This window comes from Carcharhinus amblyrhynchos, chromosome 28, assembly GCF_965287045.1.
Source record: "Carcharhinus amblyrhynchos chromosome 28, sCarAmb.v2.hapA, whole genome shotgun sequence".
In the NCBI taxonomy this organism is placed as follows: Eukaryota; Metazoa; Chordata; class Chondrichthyes; order Carcharhiniformes; family Carcharhinidae; genus Carcharhinus; species Carcharhinus amblyrhynchos.
In genome coordinates, this window is record NC_137351.1 from 3,672,215 (window position 1) to 3,695,727 (window position 23,513).

The following is a 23,513-nucleotide window of genomic DNA, read 5'->3' on the forward strand; positions in this document are numbered from 1 at the left end:
AGGAGAGTTGCCAAAGCAACCTCGTCATGTTCCTGCACTGCATCTGATTGATAGATGTTCTGGAGCACAAGTCTCCAGCAGCTTTTCGGGGATGTTGTCAGTGTTTGTTGCCTTTACTGTGCACATAGCTGTTCCCGATGACACGTGGGCTGAACTGAAGTGACGACACCACGAACAGGGAATTGGCAGGTCAGTTTGAGGGCAGCGGTGTGGCTGGTATTATGTGGCACCAGCCACCAAGAGCAAGTGGGGATGGAACAGGAAAGAAAGACTTGCATTTATATTGTCAGCTGTTCCTCCCACCTGGGTTCGGAGGTTCACTCTGCATATCAATGACCCAAAACTCCGGAGTTTGCCCAAAACAGCTGCACTTTATTGTTTGATTTCTATCACAGACAGTTCGATAATACCTGTATCAATGACTGCTCAGCTCTTGCTTTTGTTACTTGGTTTACTTGAGAAACTGACTGGATTGGGTGGCCAATTCATCCTTGTCCATTCTGTGTTCAGATAACTGACCAGCTAGCCCTTTTCTATGTCCGGTTGCAAAAATGGCCTTGAGTTTTTAATGAATGACTTTCTTAATGAGGTCTCTGCTTCCTGTCCTGCCACGTATACACGTTTGGATTGGCTCATTTCTCTGACAGCAGCAGTCCGTGATTGGCTCATATTCACCATTTCCCCACCCCCCCCCCCCCCACTCCAGTCCCTGGTAACCCTCCCACAAACAGGAAGGTCCCACCAACAAGTTTGGCCAAGCTCCTGCTGGGTCTGTTTGCCCCAGCGATATCCATCTTCTCCAGTGTCTATGCACTTTTACATAGTAGAAGGGACTCACTGCTGCTGGAAATCGGGCACACCAGATTGAGTCTGAAATTGGATCTCCTCGTGATTATCTATTACCCAGGAGAGTAGCCAGTCAATGGAACAGACTGAGTGAATTTCTGCTTTGTTAATTCAGTAAATGTATCGTCAGGTTAATTTAACAATGACTTGTGCAGAAGATGGGCCTCTTCCATTTCCTCTTGAAGTCTTATGTTTGTTTTGGTCAAACCACAATTTTGGCTTTGTCATCTGCAAAATTTCAAACTTGCGCTTGCATCCTCAGGTCCAAACCACAGAGTCCCTACAGTGCAAAAGGAGGCCATTCGGCCCATCAAGTCTGCACCGACAACAATCCCACCCAGTCTCTATCCCCGTAGCCCCATGTATTTACCCCGCTAATCCCTCGAACCCATGCATCCTGGAACAATTTATCATGGCCAATCAACCTAATCCACACATCTTTGGACTGTGGGAGGATATTGGAGCACCCGGAGAAAACCCACGCAGACACGGGGAGAACGTGCAAACTCCACACAGACTGTCACCCAAGCTGTGGTTCCTGGAGCTGGTTTGATTTTGATTTGATTTGATTTATTACTGTCACACCTATTAACATACAGTGAAAAGTATTGTTTCTTGCACGCTATACAGGCAAAACATACCATTCTTAGAGAAGGAAATGAGAGAGTGCAAAATGTAGTGCTACCGACATAGCTAGGGTGTAGAGAAAGATCAACTTAATACAGGGTAGGTCCATTCAGAAGTCTGATGGCAGCAGGAGCTTTTGGAGCAATGCTCCTTCATCAGGTGAGCATCTGGTGAAGGAGTAGCATTCCGAAAGCTTGTGATTCCAAATAAACCTGTTGGACTTTAACCTGGTGTTGTGAGATTTCTTATTGTGCCTGTCCCAGTTTCAACATTGGCATCTCCACATCATGGATAGGGCAGGTGAGAGGACCTGGTAAGATACTCTATTAGAGAGTTAATGCAGACTTGATGGACCGAATGGCCTCAGCTGCACTGTGAGGATTCTCTGATTGAAATCTATGCTGCCTTTTCTTTATAATTCCATGCTTGTCTGTTAACTTTCTCCTGGACCATTATTTTAAAAAGCTTTTCAACCATTGATGTTAAACTGACTGGTTGATAATTACAGGAATAGCCTTCCCCCAGTTTTTGAACACCCGATCTTGAATTCCTGGCTGTGAGTTCATAAAAGCAAGTTTTTAATGGCTCGTGCTGAGGTGATTTTCAAACTTAGTATCTATCGTTGGTTTCAGGGATAAAATATTTGAAGACATCCAACGTTTAGTCAACCCTGGGGATCTTCTGAACAAGGTTGTTTTTGATATTGAAAGGTGAGTCAGCCCGTTTCAGAACGCACGCACAAAACTTCATTTAAATCCCAGAAAATGGTTCTCAAAACTTTGAGTCTGGCGCATTTGAGCATTTCGCTGATGCAATGCTCCGGACAAGAGCATGAGATGGACCAACAGAAATGGATTGCCATCCGCTGAACCGTCCTCTGATGAAAATAGCTCCAAATTTCTCAAGTCTCTTTTGTGTATTTGTATGAACCCATAAGGCTCCCAGTGACCCCCCCCACCCCTGCCAAACATCATCACCCCTCACCCCTCACATCTACCTGGCTTCAGTGGTGTCCTCTGTGGGGCAAGTAATGCAAATCAGCCTCCTTTTATCATTTGATGTTCAGTAAATGCTATAAAATTGGCTTCTCGTCAGAGTGAGCACCACAAAGGATGCCTTGGGACCCTGCAGCGGATTGCCTTTAATTCTGATAACATGAATTTGGGTGAACATCTATGGGGTGGAGGGTGGTCTGGGGACGGGGGGCTAGCAGAAAGTGGGGGTGGGTGGTGTGGTGGAGTTTGCACGGGTTCAAATCCCACCGTGGCAGCTCTGGTAAAATATTAATTCAATTCATAAAAATCTGTCATTGAAAACTAGTCACTAGTAATAATGACTGTGAAACTATCGCCAATTGTCATATAAACCCACCTGGTTCACTAATGTTCTTTAGGGAAGGAAATCTGCTGTCCCCACCTGGGTCTGGCCTACATGTGCCTCCAGAGCCATAGCAATGTGGCTGACTCTAAAATGCCCCTCTGAAGTGGTCTAAGCAAGCCACTCAGTCCAAGGGCACTTAGGAATGGGCAATAAACGCTGGCCTTGCCAGCAACACCCACATTTCATGAAAGTATGAATAAAAAAAATGGAAACTAGCAGAGATGTGGGAAATATTTGCAGTGAAATGAACACCTTTTGTTTCAACTGAAATTCTTTAAAATCTCCATTTCTTCCACAATAGTTGATGAACCAGGATGTGAAATTTCTACCTGAGTCTGACATCTACTCATTTTTTAAATGATGATATCTGCTTGGGTGCGTCCTATTGATTTTAAAATTGGGTTCAAGTATTATTCCAGTAAATGTTATTTTTTTCTTGCAGCCCTTCATTGGTGACATCAGCAGATGATGTTTCCCTCAAGTTCAACTCAAACTTTGAGTCAGGCAATCTTCGGAAAGCTATTCAAATTCGCAAGTAAGTGTAAAGCAGGACACCATGTTGTGTTCTTGACTACCTTCTCCACCAAGTGGAGAAGGTAGTCAAGAAGGCATACGGCATGCTTGCCTTCATCGGTCGGGGCATTGAGTTTAAAAATTGGCAAGTCATGTTGCAGCTTTATAGAACCTTAGTTAGGCCGCACTTGGAATACAGTGTTCAATTCGGTTTGCCACACTACCAGAAGGATGTGGAGGCTTTGGAGAGGGTACAGAAAAGATTTACCAGGATGCTACCTGTTATGGAGGGCGTTAGCTATGAGGAGACGTTTGTTCTCACTGGAACGGCAGAGGTTGAGGGCGTGACCTGATAGAATTCTACAAGATTATGAGGGGCATGGACAGAGTGGATAGTCAGAAGCTTTTCCCCAGGGTGGAAGAGTCAATTGCTCGGGGCACAGGTTTAAAGGAGATGTACGAGGCAAGTTTTTTTACACAGTGGGTTGTGAGTGCCTGGAACTCGTTGCTGGGGGAGGTACAATAGTGAGTTTTAAGGGGCGTCTGCACAAATACATGAATAGGATGGGAATAGAGGGATGTGGTTCCCGGAAGGGAATGGAGTTTTACTTCAATTGGGCAACATAGTCGGTGCAGGCTTGGAGGGCCGAAGGGCCTGTTCCTGTGCTGTAATTTTCTTTGTTCTTACTCTTCTCCAGATATGAATATGATTTGATTTTGAATGCCGATGTCAACACGGACCTTCAGCACCAATGGTTCTACTTTAAACTCAGTGGCATGAAAGCTGGGATCCCCTATCGATTGAACATTATTAACTGTGAGAAGACAAACAGCCAATTCAACTATGGTAGGAAGCAAAGATGCTCAAATCAGTGGAATTTGGCCTCTCGGGCCCGTTCAATTTCTATGTGTACGGTCACTCGTTTTTGCCGCATGTGGCAAGTTTAAGTTTATTTGTTAGTGTCACAGGCGGGCCTACATTAACACTGCAATGAAGTTACTCTGAAAATCCCCTAGTCGCCCCACTCTGACATTGTTCAGGCACACTGAAGGAGAATTTTGCATAGCCAATGCACCTAACCAGCACATCTTTCAGACTGTGGGAGGAGACTGGAGAATCCGGAGGAAACCCACACAGACACGGGGAGAACATGCAAACTCCACACAGACAGTGACCCAAACCAGGAACTGAACCCGGGTTCCTGGCGCAGTGAGGCAGCTGTGTCAAACCATTGAAGCTTGCAGGTTACGATTCGGTTATAACTTGATAATTGGCAACAAGTGTTACAAAGCTCCACATCCCAAAACGGGGGGTAAATGGTGGTATTGTGGTATTGTCATTGGACAATTAATCCAGAGGCATCAGAGGCTGGGGTTCAAATCCCACCGTGGGATTTGAATTCAATCAATACAAATCTGGAATTGTGATGACCATGAAATCTAACGTTATCAAAAACCCATTTAGTTCAACAATTGATTGCGCCTGGATGTGATTCAGACCCACAGCATTGTGTTTAACTCAGAAATTTCCTAACATGCCTCTCAGTTCATAGAATCATAGAATCCCTACAATGTAGAAGGAGACCATTTGGCAAATCACCAACCACAATCCAACTCAGGCCCTACCCTCATAACCCCACATATTTACCCTGCTAATCTCCTGATATTAAGGGGCAATTTAGCATGGCCAATCCATCTAACCTACATATCTTTGGACTATTGTAACAATAAGATTGGACAGACACCTGGCATTGACCTAGGCATCACAACGGAGAGTGGCTGAGGCTGGGTTGATGACTCTGATGTGGAGATGCTGGCGTTGGATTGGTGTAAACACAGTAAGAAGTCTCACAACACCAGGTTAAAATCCAAATGGTTTGTTTGGTGGTAAACGCTACTAGCTTTCGGAGCGCTGTTCCTGCGTCAGGTGAACTCCCCACTCACCCGATGAAGGAGCAGCGCTCCAAAAGCTAGTGGTGTTTACTACCAAATAAATTGATGATTCTGGTCATCAGGTCAACCCTGCGCAAAGAAACCTCTTACTGATTGCCAGGTATCGCACCCACCCCCCCCATCCTCTGCTGATGAATCAGTGCTGCTCAAAGCTGAACACCACTCGAAGGGAGCATTGAGGGCAGCAAGAACGCTGAGTGTAATCTGTACTTCAATGCCCAACATTGAAAGTGGCTTGATAGCACCACCGCACACCAAACTGTCAAAGACTGAAAGTCATGATGTGGAGATGCCGGCGTTGGACTGGGGTAAACACAGTGAGAAATCTCACAACTCCAGGTTAAAGCCCAACAGGTTTATTTGGGAGTAAATGTCACTAGCATTTGGAATGCTGTCCCTTTGTCAGGTGAGTGGGGGAACTCCCAAATAAACCTGTTGGACTTTAACCTGGCGTTACTGAGATTGAAAGGACATAGCTGCTTGACTGAGTCTGTTCAGTGATGATGGAGCTAACAAGAGAAAAAAACTTACTCAACCTCATCCTCACCAGTTTGCATTCCAAAAATGCATCCGTCAGTCACAGTATTGGTAGGAGTGATGATAAGAATTGTCCTTGTGGGTATAATGTTCCAAATTCTCATAGAGGACCCCCTCTGTTGCATTGCGGGGCACTACCACCATGCTAAATGGGATAGACTTTGAACAGATCCAGCCATTTTTAAGGTGCATCTTGACAAACACATGAATAGGATGGGAATAGAGAGATATCATCCCTGGAAGGGTAGGGGGTTTTAGTTCAGTCAGGCAGCATGGTCAGTGCAGGCTTGGAGGCTGAAAGGCCTGTTCCAGTGCTGTAATTTTCTTTGTTTTTTGTTCAACCCAAGATTGGGCAACCATGAGGCACTGTGTGCCATCAGGAGCAGCAGAATGGTGCTCAAACCTACGGTGTGTCACATTGCCCACTCTACCACTACTGCCCACTAAGATAGCAAATCAACTCCGATTCAATTAAAAGTGCAGGAGGGCATGCCAGAGCATGGGGCATTGTGAGGATGTTGAGGGATATGGGGAGAGTGCTGGAATATGGTTTTGAGATAGAAGATCAACCATGATCATGTTGAATGCTGGAACAGATTTGAAGGGCTGAATGGCCTACTCCTGCCCCAATTTTCTATGTTTCAATGTTTATTAAAAAAAGAGGTGTCACCCTGGGGAAGCTACAACACGGGATTACCTGTGAAACAGCGTAAGCAGCATGCAATAGACAGAGTGAAAAGACCCCACAACCAACAGATCAGATCTCAGCTCTGCAGTCCTGCAACATCCAGTCATGAATAGTGGTGGACAATTTCCTGGAGAGGGAGGCTCCACAAATATACCCATTCCCAATGCTGGGGGAGCCCAGCACATCAGTGCAAAAGGTGAGGCTGAAACATCGGCAACAAATTCAGCCCCAAGTGGACGATCCATCTTGGCCTCCACTGGAGGTCCCCAGCATCACAGATGTCAGTCTTCAGCCAATTCAATTCACTCCACATGATGTTAAGAAATTGCTAAAGACCAGATATTGCAAAGTCTATGGGCGCTGACAATATTCCAGCAATAGTACTGAGGACAAGGGCAGCACAGTGATTAGCCATGCTGCCTCACAGTGCCAGGGACCTGGGTTCAATTCCAGCCTTGAGCCACTGTCTGTTTGGAGTTTGTACATTCTCCCCATGTTTGTGTGGGTTTCCTCTGCGTGCTCCAGTTTCTTCCCACAATCCAAAAGTGTGTGTTTTGATTGGCCATGCTAAATTGATCCTAGTGTCAGAGCATCAGTGGGGTAAACATGTGGGGTAACGGGAATAGAGCCTGGGTGGGATTGTGGTCAGTGCAGACTCAATGGGCCAAATGGCCTCCTTCTGTACCGTAGGGATTCTATGAAGACATGCCATGCCCCTAGCCAAGCTGTTCCATCACAGCTGCAAAACTGGCATCCACTCAGCAATGTGGGAAATGATCCAGGAATGTCCTAGATATGAAAAACAGGACAAATCCAAATTGGCCAATTACCATCCCACCATCAGAAGTGATGGAAGAAGTCATCGACAATGCAATCCAACAGGGTAAATGTGTGGGGTTATGGGAGTAGAGCCCGGCTGGGATTGTGGTCAGTACAGACTTGACAGATCGAATGGCCTCCTTCAGTACTGTAGGGATTGTATGATTTTCTTTGCAATAACTTGCTTGCTGATGCTCATTGCAGTGTTGGTTAAAACAGGGACAAAAGAGTTCCCATACTCTGGCTGCCCGTGGTCATGTTGGTTGTGGAGGTCAGGGGTTTAGAAGGTGCTGTTGAAGAGACCAAGCTCATATCCTTTATCACAAGTCAGTCTGCACTGAATTAAAATATCCATTTCAGAATACATTTCCTACGAACCAGGGTGACTGACTGTCTTTCGTTTGCACCTTCTTGCTGTATAGTTGTACACGGATGATGTCCTCACCGAATCCCGACATTGCAGAAGGAGGCCACTCGGTCCATTGAGTCTGCACCGACCACAATCCCACTCAGGCCCTAATCCCATAACCCCACATATTTACCCCACTGACAGCAAGGGTCAGTTTAGCATGGCCAATCAACCTAACCTGCACATCTTTGGACTGTGGGGGAAAAGTGGAGCACCTGGAAGAAACCCACACAGACATGGGGAGAATGTGCAAACTCCATACAGACAGTGACCCGAGGCTGGAATTGAACCAGGGTTCCTGGTACTGTGAGGCAGCAGTGCCAACCACTGTGCCATCGTGCCTCCCTTGTTCTGGAGCGCAGGTCTTCAGTACTATTGCGGTAGACCATAGATTTTCGCACAGGACAAAAGCTGAACTATCAGAACTGCAAGTTGATACGAGTAGGAAAATGTCAGGTTATAGCTACTACTTTTGAGTCAACTGTTGTACGTTTTAAGGTGGAGTGAGATTATCCAGGTGTCACCACCTTTTTGAAAATATTTCTTCAATGGCTGTATAATCAGACTAATTAGATTTGCCGATTCCGCAATATGTTAATCAGCAGACTCTTCAAGTAGCTAGTTTGAACTGCCATGCCACTTCTGACTTGATTAACGTCTCATTTGAGATTTTGGCAGAAAGAAAATCTATCTCGGTATAGACTTCTCCCGGAATTGTTGTGTCTGCTCCTTGATATGGTTAGCATTGCTGCTGAAACAGTAAACCTTGCTTAGAGGTGCAACTGGCTGAAGCAAGTTTTTAAATGCTTCTGTCCAAAGTCATGTAGATTTTAATGTAGTGAGCGCTCTATTCTGACATTGGCATGTTGCCTGCTCTGTGAGCTATTTATAGAATCGGTGTAATTGTGTAATCATACAGCAGCGGAGGATACCATTTGACCCTTTGCGCTTGTGCTTTTATAGAGCTATTCAATTAGTTCCTTTCCTAGTAACAGTGCAAAGTCTTCTCCTTCCAATATTTCATGGAATGACAGAATCCTTACAGTGCAGGAGGAGGGCCATTCAGCCCATCGAGACTGCACTGACTTTCTGAAATGGCATCACACTCAGGCCCACCCCTTACCCTCGCCCCTCTCCCAGTAAGCATATGGTTAGCACTGCTGCCACACTGCACCAGGGACCCGAATTCAATTCCCAGTTTCGTTCACTGTCTATACAATGCCTGTACCTTCTCCTGTGTCTGCATGGATTTCCTCTGGGTGCTCTGGTTTCCTCACACAGTTCAAAAGATGTGCTGGTTAGGTGCATTGTTCATGCTAAATTCTCCCTCAGTGTATCCAAACAGACACTGGAGTCGCGACTCGAGGATTTTCACAGTAACTTCATTGCAGTGTTAATGTAAGCCTACTTGAGACACTAATAAATAAAGTTTAAACTAATATAGCGCATTTACCATGGCTAATCCACCTAACCTACACATCTTGGGACACCAAGGGGGCAATTTAGCATGGCCAATCCACCTAATCTGCACGCCTTTGGAGTGTGGGAGGAAACCCACACGGACAGAGAGAGAAAATGCATAGACTTCACACAGACCAAGGCCAGAATCAAACCTGCTAACCACTGTGTCACCTAAATTTATCCAATTCTCTTTTGGAAGTTATTACTATTGAATCTGCTTCCAGCAACCATTAAGCTTGAATATATTGAGTCAATGGTGGGATTTTCTGCCCCCACCCCACCCCCGCCCACTGTGGTGGAGGCAGCCCTCCATTCACCGCTGGTTGGATCTCCCAGCCCTGCCACAGTCAATGGGTTTTCCCACCGTTTGTGTGCTCTGCTGCTGGGGACCCATGGTGTGGATCGCCATTGGGGGGAGGGTCGTTATTGGCGGGACCGGAAAATCCTGCAGGCAAGAACAGCGGGAAAACTTTGGCCGCTGCCTTTAAAATGGTGGTCTTTCTGATTATCTCTAACTCCTTTTTCCAGCTTTGCCTGAGTGCCTTACCCCGAATTGGAATAAAGCATTTTACTGATTGAACAATGCTTTCCCCTTTCATTAATCCCTTTGACGAGATGAAAGTATTAAGAAACGGAAGATCCAGCCCAGATCAAAAGAATTTACTCCCCTGGTGAATTAACTGAAACGGGACATTTCCATTTTAAAAGGAAGCGTAGGGGTGTGACTGACAGCCGTGGCAGAATCCATAACAAGTGACATTTCACTTAGAGTTTTAGAATCTCTCAGACTCATTCCTTATTCCATTCAGTGCCTGAATCTCTCCTTTCTCCAGCTTGAAACCATTCTAATTATCCGCTTCTCGCTGCCCACGGAGATGTAAGGAAAGAAATGCTTTCATCTCGTCTAATTTTTAATCTCCTTTAATATTTCTCATTGGAAAGTCCGCCCAGTTGTTGGGAAATTTCCACTCAAAAGCGGAGGTGTGCTGCATTCTTATTCACCATTTTGGTTTCAGTTCATTGGTTACCCCCTGGGATTCTTGGCTCCCAGTTTCACCATCCCCCTTCATTCATTCCTTATTTACGGATTATTAAGGCTGGCACTGGCTCATCAAAAACTGATCCCCTCCGTCTGGTGTGGAAGTCTGGGGTCTGCAATGTGCCTGATGTGTGCAGCGTGCTGAGCCCTCCCTCAGTGTACCCGAACAGGCACCGGAGTGTGGTGACTAGGAGAGTTTCACAGTAACTTCATTGCAGTGTGAATCTAAGCCTACTTGTGAGTAATAAATAAATAAACTCATCAACCACACCTCTGCCTCATTATAGCCTGAAACTGCAGGTCCCTCCAAACGTAAAACTGGGAGGTGTGAGTAATACTTATATATGTAACCTTTCTAAAGTTACACTGACTAAAAGTTTAAAGTTTATTAATCAGTGTCACTTACATTAACGCCGCAGTGAAGTTACTGTGAATATCCCCTAGTTGTCACAACTGTTTGCAATTAATTGTTAAAGTTAATTTATTAGTCACAAATAGACTTACATTAACACTGCAATGAAGTTACTGCGAAAATCCTCGAGTCGCCACACTCCGGCACCTGTTCGGGTACACTGAGGGAGAATTTAGCACGGCCCAATGCACCTGATTAGCACATCTTTCAGACTGTGGGAAGAAACTGTAGCACCCGGAGGAAACCCATGTCGACATGGGGAGAATGTGCAGACTCTGCACAAACAGTGAATCAAGCCAGGAATCGAATCCGGGCCCCTGGTGCTGTGTGGCAGCAATGCTAACCACTGTGCCATTGTTGTGCCCCATCATGAAGTGTTTTATGTTTTTTTTAATGCTATTGATATGAGGTTATTTAGCCTCTGACCCTCTAGTGTCTTTCGATTTACTCTCAGCCATGGCTGTAGAGCATCCTGCCAACAGATTGGCTTCTAGTTAGTGCCACCCTCTTATCTTGCCAGTCAAAGAAGACACAACTACAGTCAATATCCACCTGTCAACATCAAGTCTGGTCAGGGAGTTCATTAAGAAGTCTCACAACACCAGGTTAGAGTGTTGTTGTGAGACTTCTTACTGTGTTTACCCCAGTCCAATGCCGGCACCTCCACATCAGGGAGTTCATGACAGGTGAAGCGCGGTTGCCCCTAATTTTTGGCTGGTGGACATGGTTACCACTGCTCTGTGAGCCCTAACCCTTCCAACACTGCTGCTTGTCTGTTTGAAACTACAACCTCCTATCTCAGCCTCGCAAAGGAACTTGCCAACACTGAGTGAAAGCCAGCCTTGCTCGGAGAGTCAGGAACATTCAGCAGTGGTGTTTGAAGAGCCAAGTGTACATGCTGGCTCCCGACACCAATCAGATATCCTAACTGGAGAGGCGCCCTCTTGACTATGCACCTACCGCAGTCATCGGACAGTGAACCTTCAGCAAGTTCAAACCCTGACCCTCTCGCTTGGGTTAGGTGTGATTCAGCAGAGCTCATCCAAGGCCTGCAGCTACTGGTTGGCTGCTGTGTGTTGCCCAGCTGGAGGGTGGCCTAATGATGGAGCAGCCGAGAGAAGCCAGCGAGCAGCTGAGGAGATTGAAGCCAATCTAAAGAATGCCTGCTAACCAAGCTGTCCTTGATTGCTGCAGTTATCAGACAAGATAAAACTGTAAAGTCCTTTCACTAAAACCCTTTTGTTGCCAGACAGTTGTATTGTCACCCAGGCGTGGTGAATCAGCTGCTTACCTTCTTCTCCTCTTCTGTCTATCAGGCAGTCCCTCTCTTCTCCTGCTTTTGAATTTAGCAGATTGTGTTCCCAGGCTGTTAGCATTATGAAGAACCCTTTAGCACAGAAAGACCTGACTTGTGACACCCTAGCAGGAGTACGTAGCAGGTGTGATGGAGGGTCCAGCCTGCTCCCATCAGACAAAGATCCCCTTCTGGGTGACAAGCCTGTATTCAGAGGCTCGAGCTCCGAGCTCTTGCTCACTCGGGTTGGCTGGGAAACTCGAAAACCAGAGGGTCCAGATTGAAGTTACTTGGCAAAAGAAGCAATGGCAAAGTGTAACATAGAATCCCTGCAGTACTGAAGGAGGCCATTTGGCCCATTCAGCCTGCACTGACCACAATTCCATCCAGGCCCTATCCCCGTAACCATGGCAAACCAGCTAACTTGTACATCTTTGGCATGTGAAAAGGTACCGGAGTACCTGGAGGAAACCTACACAGACACGGGGAGAATATGCAAACTCCACACAGTCACCCAAGGCTGGATTGAACCTGGGTCCCTGGCACTGTGAGGCAGCTGTGCTAACCACTGTGCCGCAATGCCACCAGATCAGTTTGGATTTGGAATGCATTTCTTTCAGACTGTTGTGGTGCGAAACATAATTGTGGTTCTCTGTAGGTTGGATGAGCACCTGAAGAGCAAAAATATAACATTGCTAGGCTACAGTAGAAGGGTGGGGAGTGGAACTAATAGGGTTGCTCTTGCAGAGGGCCAGCATTGACCCAGCAGGCTGAGTGGAGACTCTACACTCATTGCCAGCTGTGTGTCAATGCTCATGGAAAGACCATGCATTTATGCACGCTATGGGGGATGAATCTTCCCGTCCTGTCCACCACAGGAATCATAGCAGATGGCCGGGGGGGGGGTGCGGGGGTGAACCTTTCAAATGTCCGTTGACCACGGGTGGGATTTTCCAGTTTTGGGGCAAGCGCGACCGGAAAAACCCACCCTATGAGATTGGACCTCTGAATTTGTTGGCATTTTATTTATGCTTATAGGGCAGAATTTTATGTTGTATTTTTGGGTGTGCTTTAGACCAGGAAGGACATTAAAATGCGTGTGATGATATCAAATGCGCAACCAAGGTCAACGGACCTCCCCCTCATCCGCCTCTCGCCCGTTCCAATTTCCGTGGTGGGTGAGACTTTTTACTGTGCCCACTCCAGTCCAACGCTGGCATTTCCACCAGAATAAAGATTGCGAGAGAGGACTAGCTCTACCAATGTGCCCAAGAGATCAATGAGAATGCGAACACAGAACTTTAAGGGACATTGTGCTGGTATGGTTCTTGGCGATCGATACTTGGCACGGTACGAGGAATATTGTGATATGGTAAACAACACACTGAAGTGATAGAAAATGAACATTTTGTAAAGTCTGAGTTCACAGAATACTACAGTGCAGAAGAGGCCCTTCGCCCCATCGAGTCCAGACTAACACATGGAAGGTCTTGACCTCCCAACCTAATCCCACTTGCAAGCACTTGGCACATAGCCTTGAAAGTTACGATGTGCCAAGTATTCTCTTGAGCTCTCTGGGACGTTTTTCTATATTAATGTAATTGAAGGTGTTACTGAATCAGATTGGGGAGCAGTAAAGGAGTTCTGACCAGACTATCCAGTAAGCTCTTATGTTTACACTAATCTTGCATTGGTTAGAATAAGTATGTCATCTACTTTGGGACAATGAGCTGGTATTGCTGAATCTTTATAATTTCACTCCACACTACTTAGGCTGTACTCTTTAGTGAAGAATTGTACTCTGCTCCCAATACAACGACAACCAGAAGACTTGGCTTCTGAGGGTGTTTTGCCCTCAAACATTCATTCTGCAGTCTATTTCTCATCAATAGCCTAGTGGTATTATTGCTAAATTATTAATCCAGAAACTCAGCTCATGTTCTGGGGACCTGGGTTCGAATCCTGCCACAGCGGATGGTGGAGTTTGAATTCAATAAAAAAATCTGGAATTAAGAATCTACTGATGACCATGAAGCCATTGTTGATTGTCAGAAAAATCCATCTGATTCACTGATATCCTTTAGGGAAAGAAATCTGTCCTCCATACCTGGTCTGGCCTACATGTGACTCCAGAACCACTGCAAAGTGTTTGATTCAACTGCCCTCTGAAATGACCGAGTGAGCCACTCAGTTGTATCAGCATGTCAAGAAGGCAGCTCGTCCACACCTTCTCAAGGGTTGGGCAATAAATTCTGGCCAGCAAGCGATGCCCATGTCCTACGAATGAATACCAAAAATAACTGTGCTTAATTCAATAGATACATATTGAAATGAGTAAAAAGCTCATTGAACAGATGAGTCTTGGCTCCAGTTGATAGCCTGGGTACTGAAGCTTTGCATCCCGTGGCTCTATATACTGTGGTTTTAGCTACATGTCAGGTGCAGTTTATTTTTTGCATAGTCTTGCTGCTGTAGATATGTTGTGTGAGGCGTACATTCTTTTTATTCATGTACTTGCAAGTAATATACTTTCTTTGAACCTCCAGTTGAGTTACGATGATAAATATTTATACGCTGTAACGCTGAGACACTCAATACGACGCATGCACTTACCCATAAATAAAACACGGTATTGATCTGTCTGCAGCGTGTTGCAGTTTAATATGGTTTTAGACATTTCATGTTTCTATGCTTCACACTGAGCCTGGTTTCACGGCAGTTTCATGATTCAGCTGCTTGAGGGGATTTGGTTGCTGTGGTGAATTTATATGTATGCTAGTTCAACTGTTGCGGACAACTCCTATTGTCTCAACGTTAAAACCGATTTAATACCAAATCATTGACGCTTAAGTGGGTTGCACAGACTGTGACGTGGTTGTATTAATATGGGTGACAATTAGTGTGGCATCTCTGAACAGAAATAGACTGTTGCGATTTTGAGATTCTCCATGAAATTTGATGTTACAGCAATAATACAATTTCACAATAAGCGACTCTGTGATATTGGCAGAAGCATTGACTCAGAGACATGAAATAGGAACTCTTAATATTGACTTTCATGAAGACATCTGTTGTGCTTATACCAGTCAGGGGCTTGAAGGCGCATTATATCTTTCAGATATTGACGTAAATCAAAGGTCCGGGACTCTCATCCTTCATTTAATGATAAATCTGCAGTTTCACATTGTTCTCTCTGCTTTAAGGTGAATTGGGGGTTTAAAAAATGATCACTGATTAGAGGAGGATAAAATATTATTTGGAATTTCTCCAATTGACTAGGATCCTTAGTGCCACCCTAATTAACTCAATTAGGGCAGCGTGGTGGCACAGTTGTTAACACTGCTACCCCACAGTGAAAGGGACCTGGTTCGGTTCCTGGCCACTACACAATGGTTAGCACTGCTGCATCCCAGCGCCAGGAATCCTGGTTCAATTCCCGGTAATTGTCTGTGCAGAGTCTGCACATTCTCCCCATGTCTGAGTTTCCTCCAGTTTCCTCCCACAGTCTGAAAGACGTGCTAGTTAGATACAATGGCCATGCTAAATTCTCCCTCGGTGTACCTGAACAGGCATTGGAGTGTTGTAACTAGGGGATTTTCACCATAACTTCATTGCAGTGTTAACATAAGCCTACTTGTGACACTAATAAATAAAATTTAACTTAAAAAAAACTGAACTTTTATTAGTCCAGATTTCCCTTTCATTTCATAGGGACCTGAAAGATCATTCCCAAGAAAGACTGAAGAAAATTTAGCTTTGATAATGTTATTGAAACAATAGCATTTCAGAATTCCAAGTCAATCAACATGGTCACTGAGGGTACTTCTAAGTTTTTAAATTTATTTATAAATGACACAAGTAGGCTTACATTAACGCTGCAATGAAGCTACTGTGAAAATCCTATAATTGCCACACTCCAGCGCCTGTTCCATAGAATCATAGAAATCATTGAAATCATAGAATCCCTACAGTGCAGAAGGAGGCCATTTGGCCCATCGAGTCTGTACCGATCACAATCCCACCCAGGCCCTACCCCCATATCCCTACATATTTACCCGCTAATCCCTCTAACCTACAGATCTCACGACTCTAAAGGGTAATTTTTAGCATGGCCAATCAACCTGACCCGCACATCTTTGGACTGTGGGAGGAAACTGGAGCACCCGGAGGAAACCCATGCAGACATGAGGAGAATGTGCAAACTCCACACAGACAGTGACCCAAGCTGGGAATCAAACCCAGATCCCTGGAGCTGTGAAGCAGCAGTGCTAACCACTGTGCTACCGTGCCACCCACAATTACAGTGCAGAAGATGGCCATTTGGCCCATCGAGTCTGCACCAACCACAATCTCACCCTGGCCCTCCCACAACCCCACACATTTACCTTGCTAATCCCCCTGATAATAGGGACAATTTAGCATGGCCAATCAACCCAACCGGCACTTCTTTGGAATGTGGGAGGAAATTGGGGCACCAGGAGGAAACCCACACAGACACAGGGAGAATATGCAAACTCCACACAAATAGTGACCCGAGGTCAGAATTGAACCCAGGTCCCTGTCAGTGTGAGGCAGTAGTGCTAACCACAATGCCACTGCGGTGCCCTGTTCAGGTACACTGAGGGAGAAGTTAGCATGGCCAATTCCCCTAACCTGTACATCTTTGGACTGTGGGAGGAAACCAAGGCACCTGGAGGAAGCCCATGCAGACATGGGGAGAACATACAGACTCTGCACAGTCACCGAAGCCGGGAATCAAACCCAAGTTCCTGGCACCGTGAGGCAGCAGTGCTAACCATTGTGCCACCGTGCCATCCTGAGAGTGGAAGGGACTTTTGTTGTGAGGATTACTATGGAGGAATTGAGTTACCATGGGGACAATTTTCCCGAAAAAATTCTAAGTGTCAAATTTGCATAAAAATTGGAGTAAATCCCACTTTTTTTTCAGTGGGATTTTCACAATGAATCGCCCCCACTCTGCGAACTGCAGAGTGCTCCAGTGTGGGTTTTCCCAAAAAAATCAGCGGGTGGGGTCTATTCCCGCTGGAGAGGCCGTCAGCTGAGTGGGCCACCGTGCAGGCACTGATCTGTTGGTGTCGAGATCGGTTCATACGCAGTAGCCCCGCGCCGCCAGCCTCTCGATCGCTGGCCAGCCCCGCCATCCCCCATTGCTGGCTGTGCAACCATTCCCCCCCCAACCCCGCCCACCCACCCACCCTCCCCTCGGCTCAATCCCCGGCTCCCGGACATGCCCTGCCAAAACAGCACAGCAGGCTTGGTGAATTGTCCCCCCGCTGCCCCCCCTACACCCCCTCTCCCCCCACCCCCATTCCCAACCCCAACCCAAATGTCTCAGAAAACTGAATTGCTGTGACTGGAAAGGGTTTGGGTTTCTACAATAGAGCTGGATTAATAAAGGTTCAATTTATTGGTAGTCGAAGGGTTCTAGTCTATTGGAGAAACTCTGAATATATTTGATCCTTGTCTAAACAATGAAACACCCTGGGTATTAAGTAGACTCCCTGTGACAGCTTAAATAAATATTTCGATAAGAGCAGAATACTGCAGATGCTCTGACGAAGGGTCATTTGGACTTGAAACATTGGCTCTATTCTGTACCCACAGGTGCAGTCAGACCTGCTGAAATTTTGCCGCATTTTTCTGTTTTTTTGTGCGTAAATAAGTATTTCTGTGTGCTATGTTGCAGGAATGCAGCCAGTGATGTATTCCGTCCATGAGGCATTGTGTGGAAGAGCGCACTGGGTTCGTGTCGGCTCTGATATCTACTATTACAAGTATGCTTTCCTCTTCTTTTATCTGTCATAATGTTTTGGGTTAGATACCAAGTCATGAGGCTCAAGTACAATTAGTCACCTCTGCAGCTAAGCATGAGTACCTGGGTTTGTGATCTGTGGTGGTTGGTATTAGAGGGACGATCTTGACAGTCTTATCCTGATTAACTTTGACTCCTGACCCCAACAGTATTTCGAGCGGGGGTTGGGGGGGGGGTGAAACCTGTTTGGTCACATAACATGACTATTCCTGTCAGACACTGTCCACTCTTCTTGTGGTTGGCATTGTTCACTCCCCTTATGGTTATTCAATGGACTTTGCCCTTATCTTCTGTGGTCCTGGTGTGGACAGTACTCACTCCTCTTCTGATTACCGCCTGCTCACATCGTGGCACCTGTGTCACATGACAGACTTTTAACCTTGGCCATTCCAGTTCATTATGCCTGTCTCATCATTGGCTGTAAACTGAACCTGCCCGCTCTCATTCTTTGTCTTGTCTTTTGTGTACGAGTGTTACTGACTTCCCTCACGGTCTCTGTAAACATCTTGTGACCAATATAGCGGCATCATTGCTTTCTCATAATTGATCATTCTGTCAGCATTCTTTTATCAAGACTGCATGGAGCAACTGTAAGCAACAATCACAGAGACAGCCCAACATTGCAGAAAGAAGACGCTATAACTGCCAACGTGAAAGCCACAACTTTATCCTATTTTAGTTTGCTGTTCTTTTGTCTGGGCCTTCACTGCAACCAAGTATCTTATGATGTGGGTATGCCGGCGTTGGACTGGCGTAAACACAGTAAAAAGTCTGACAACACCAGGACTAAAACCTGGTGTTGTCAGACTTTTTACCAAGTATCTTACGCAGGAAGAGAAATTAGTATTCTCCCAAAAGTGCCAGATTATTTAGTTTATTTATTAGTGTCACAAGTAGGCTTCCATTAACACTGCAATGAAGTTACTGTGAAAATCCCCGAGTCGCCACACTTCGGCGCCTGTTTGGGTACACAAAGGGAGAATTTTTTTAGCTTGGCCAATGCACCTAACCAGCATGTCTTTTGGATTGTGGGAAGAAATCGATGGAAACGCACACAGACACAGAGAGAATGTGCAAACTCTGCACAGTCAGTGAACCAAACTGGGAATCGAACCCAAGTTCTTGGCACTGTGAGGCAGTAGTGCTAACTACTGTGCCACCATGTTGCCCACATTATTGGACTAGTGCTGATAACAATTGAGGAAGACTTTGCGACTCAAAGTGAACCACCCTGATTTAAAGAGAGAGGAACCTGGGGTGAGAATGGGAAAAATTGGAAGATAATTAATGGAAAATATTTAGCAGTTAAAATTAAAAGTTTCCAGGGCCAACAAAAGTGAATGAAACGCAGAATATTATTAAAGACTAGGGGAAGTTTTCATACTGGACCTCCATCATCACTATGGTGATGATACACCAGTGTGTCAAGGGCATCGATGGTCGGGCCATTCCGAAATGGTGTCTCAACTAAACCATCCAATTAGAAATAGCCACACAAGTTTAATTGATTTGGGAGGGTTTAAAATACAATTATTGCTGTTAACAATTTTATATTGTACTGTAGGTATAGGAGAAAAAGGAAAAATATTGAACCTGAACTAAAGATAAAACCAGCAAGTTCCACACTCACATGGAAACGTGGCATGGTCAGAACTTGGGTTGCCAGCTTGAAGCTCCCAATTCCGGGATGAGCCAGCTCATTAGGATTGGTTGTGTCCACCATCATGTTGTAGCCCAGTCCATCTCACAAACCAGCCTCCCATCCACTGACCCTGTCTACACTTCCCACTGCCTCAGGAAAGCAGCCAGTCTGATCAAGGCCCCCACTCACACCGGACATCTCTCTTCCACCTCCTTCTATCAGGAAAAAGAAACAAAAGCCTGAAAACACGTACCAACCGACTCAAGAACAGCTTCTTCCCCGCTGCCATCAGACTTTTGAATGGTCTTATCACACATTAAGCTGATTTTTGTTTTGAGCCTATCAGTAACTGTAACATGAAATTCTGCATCTTTTCCTTTCCTTCTCCCCGATTTATGAATGGTATTTTTTTAATCTATATAGCACACAAGAACCAATATTTTTCACTACATCACAGTACATCAGACAATAATAAATCAAATCAATGGGAAAATCGGGAGAGAGCCTGAGGTATCAAAATCATGAAGTTGTCTGAAGGTTTGTTGCACTTGTCTCACTTTGAGTGTCTTAACATCTGAGGCACAGAACTGGGAGTGGCCAGCACTAACTACTTGAGGATTGCATGTTGGTAAACTTGCTGTGCTCGTCATGGGACAGTGACAATTCATAGAATCATAGAACCCTACAGCATAGAAAGAGGCCATTCAGCCCATTGAGTCTGCACCGACCACAATCCCACCCACGCCCTACTCCCATATCCCTCATATTTTCCCCACTAATCTCTCTAACCTACACATCTCAGGACACTAAGGGGCAATTTTAACATGGCCAATCAACCTAACCCGCACATCTTTGGACTGTGGGAGGAAACCGGAGCACCCAGAGGAAACCCACGCAGACACAAGGAGAATGTGCAAACTCCACACAGACATTGACCCAAGCTGGGAATCGAACCCAGGTCCCTGGAGCTGTGAAGCAGCAGTGCTAACCACTGTGCTACTGTGCTGCTTCTTGTCTCGTTTCTTAATATTTGAAGTCCTTGCGGATCAATGCGGTGATGAAGTAGCAGGAATTCAATAGACATGACTGTCAATAACACAAACTACTCGGTCTGTGACCCTTAGTCTTTGGGATCGCATTTAATGGGGTCATTTGTGAACCATCCTGATTTCTACCAGCAAACTCTAACACGATGACTGAAAACATGGATTAGAAGTCGCTCCTGTCTATAAATCACTGCACCCATTCCGATGTCACTGATAAAAATAATTAACAGAGGATTGTTTCCAGTTCCTACCCTGCCCTTTTGCGGTTACTTGTTTTCAAGCAGCTAATCACTCTTTCATGGTGGCACAGTGGTTAGCACTGCTGCCTCACAGTGCCAGGGACCTGGGTTCAATTCCCTGGTTTGGGCCACTGTCTGTGCGGAATCTGCACATTCCCCCCATGTCTGCGTGGGTTTCCTCCAGGTGTTCTGGTTTCCTCCCACACTCTGAAAGATGCCCTGGTTAGGTGCATGGGCCGTGCTAAATTCTCCCTCAGTGTACCCAAACAGGTGCCGGAATGTTGCGACTGGTGGACTTTCTCAGTAACTTCATTGCAGTATTAATGTAAGCCTATTTGCAACTCCAATAAACCAGTGCAATTCCAACTATTGCCGCATTCCTGATCCTTGTGCCATCTTCAGGTGGGCCAAATATTCATATAAATAGCATCATTGTCTTACTCTTAACTGTGAGGTGAAGAACTCAAGCAAAAGAAACGTGATGGTGTAATCCTGTGCTCCAAAAAAGAAAAGCCTTTTGAAGCCATTTCAGAATAAGGGATGTAATTGTTCTAGGAAAACCATGAACTCACTTCCTGGCTGCTTTGTGTTTACGTGTGATTGAAGCAATTTCAGCGATGGGGATCATTGACTTTGATCGATAACCTTCAGAACTGGAGCCATTAACTTTCCATCTGCAGCTGCGAGGACTGGGAAGTCTTTCAAATCTTGTCCGTGTGTGACTCCATCAGAGAAACACTTCCTTGGTGGCCAAATGAACAAGGCTGTGTCACCATCAGTTTTGACTTAAAAGGAGTGCAACAAGACCCCTGGCTGACCTTTGGTGGGGAACTAACTGCAGGAAAGTTTGGACTTTGTTGGGTTACTGCGAAAGCACATTTGAATATCTCGCTCGGAGCCATTTCCAACTTTGTCCCCAACTGGAAACGACAGTACTCTCTTACATTCCAAGTGACTTCCGCAGGCACCTTTTCTGCCAGAATGAGAAAACTGCTGACTTGAATGAAAACATGTTTGGCGCGACAAAAGTACAACATTTCGACTGCTGCAGGGATATAATTGTGGTGGATTTGTCCGTCCTTTTAAAAAAAATGCCACCTCTCTCATCTCTCAAACAGGTCCTTGCAAGGCAAAGGAAAACACATATTTTGACAAATCTTTACTGGCTTGGTGCTTCCGTAGTTCGGAGAAAATATTGGTTTGAACAGATTAAACTGATGAAACAAAGTGCGTGCTTAAACAATGCTCAGATCTATTGGCAAAAGTCATATGACTTTGCATATGCTTACTGCTAAGTGACTAATGCATTCTTGGATGTATTGCATCAACCACTTACTTCTCAGTTAGTGAGAACGAGGTACTTAAATTATATTAATGACCATAACAAGCTAATGATGTAGACAGAGAATAGATAGCCAAAGCCAAAAATAAAAAATGCGATGTTTTGCTGAAGGTGAACTTTTTTGTATTAATCAAACTATTAATTCATTAATTATCAAGACCCTTTTTCAGTGCAAACATGAAGCAACATGAGCCAGGAGCAGCTGTAGACCACCTAGCAGTGAAAAATCCTCCACAGAATCAGTGTAAAGCACATTGCTGCATTCTCAAAATGTGTTAAAGATGAAAACTGGGTACAATAAGCGACCACATCACAGCAAGGAAGCCATGAAGATCCCACAAAAATAGTTAATTGTCATGAGTGGATTATTTGAAAATTTCAATCTACTCAGCGAGGGAGACAACTCTACCTCAGGCTCAAAATAATCTTGTAAGTGCCAGATGGTTTCATTTTTAACAAACATCCTATATGGTAATAGCTTGAAAGCAATGCTTACAATGCCATCTTTAATCACTTTCTCAAAATTCCTTTTCAATTTGATGCAAATACTTAAACTTGTGTAACGTCCTGTGTGTATTAATTTGCTGCATTGGAACAGAATGAATTTGCTCCGCGCTCGTGTCTACAGTAGATCTTCGATAATTCCAGTGCATGCGTCATTCAGAATAATGAATGGAAAAATGTCCTTCATGTCTCCACAGATGAATTACATTCACCCAATCAACCCTGATAGACTTGCCATCAGAAAGGAGGACAACAAGGAGACCTGAGAGAGAGTGTTGAATCCCCAGGTGATTGGGGAACAAGTGGAAGCCACTAATGATGCCCCATTGCACCAAGGTTCATATCCTGTGCTGGTGCCGCAACAAATAGACATGCAGTCCCCTCCGTAGCACGTCGAGCTTTGAGGCTACGGGTACCTGTTATATTTGACGAAGGACAGTGGAAATAACAAGGCGCATACTGGCCTGGAAACTTTGCATAATCTGGTTAGAATACAATAACCTTGGTACATAAAACATGCATTAAAATACTTTAAATATTACTTTTTAATTTGGGTGTCACACTTCAAGAGGAAAGATAAGGAAGTATTTGAAAAAATCCAAGAAGCTCCTCAAGAACCGGAAATGCAAAATTTCTGCATCCCTTGACTTGACTTGTATAATGGCTTCTTAAAAATGGTAGAACAAAAATAAGGCTGTGTTGCAGTTCACGTGGCAATTGAACTCTAAATGACCTCACCATGCACTTGCTTCAGTGGTTATAATTTACAACCTTGCCCTCGAAGCGTCCTCAGCGGCAGCAATGAATCCTATTTTATTGCTGTCTTTTTCAAACAGCCTGTCATCTGGTTTGTTACATGAGTATGGAATAATTGGGATGACACAGCTGGTGGAGCAGGTTGGTTCTGAAGTTGGTCTGCTTATCGCACC

The 23,513-nt window shown here is 45.1% G+C and overlaps 1 protein-coding gene across 1 annotated transcript in view; it reads left to right on the forward strand.

The window, feature by feature from the left end:
* agbl1 (AGBL carboxypeptidase 1) overlaps positions 1–23,513 on the forward strand; it is a 223,136-nt gene that overhangs the window by 62,947 nt on the left and 136,676 nt on the right. The window contains exons 12-15 of the mRNA XM_080214182.1: positions 2,106–2,183; positions 3,296–3,388; positions 4,065–4,213; positions 17,686–17,773. Coding sequence (XP_080070308.1) covers positions 2,106–2,183; positions 3,296–3,388; positions 4,065–4,213; positions 17,686–17,773 — 408 coding nt within the window. The remainder of the gene's footprint in view (positions 1–2,105; positions 2,184–3,295; positions 3,389–4,064; positions 4,214–17,685; positions 17,774–23,513) is intronic.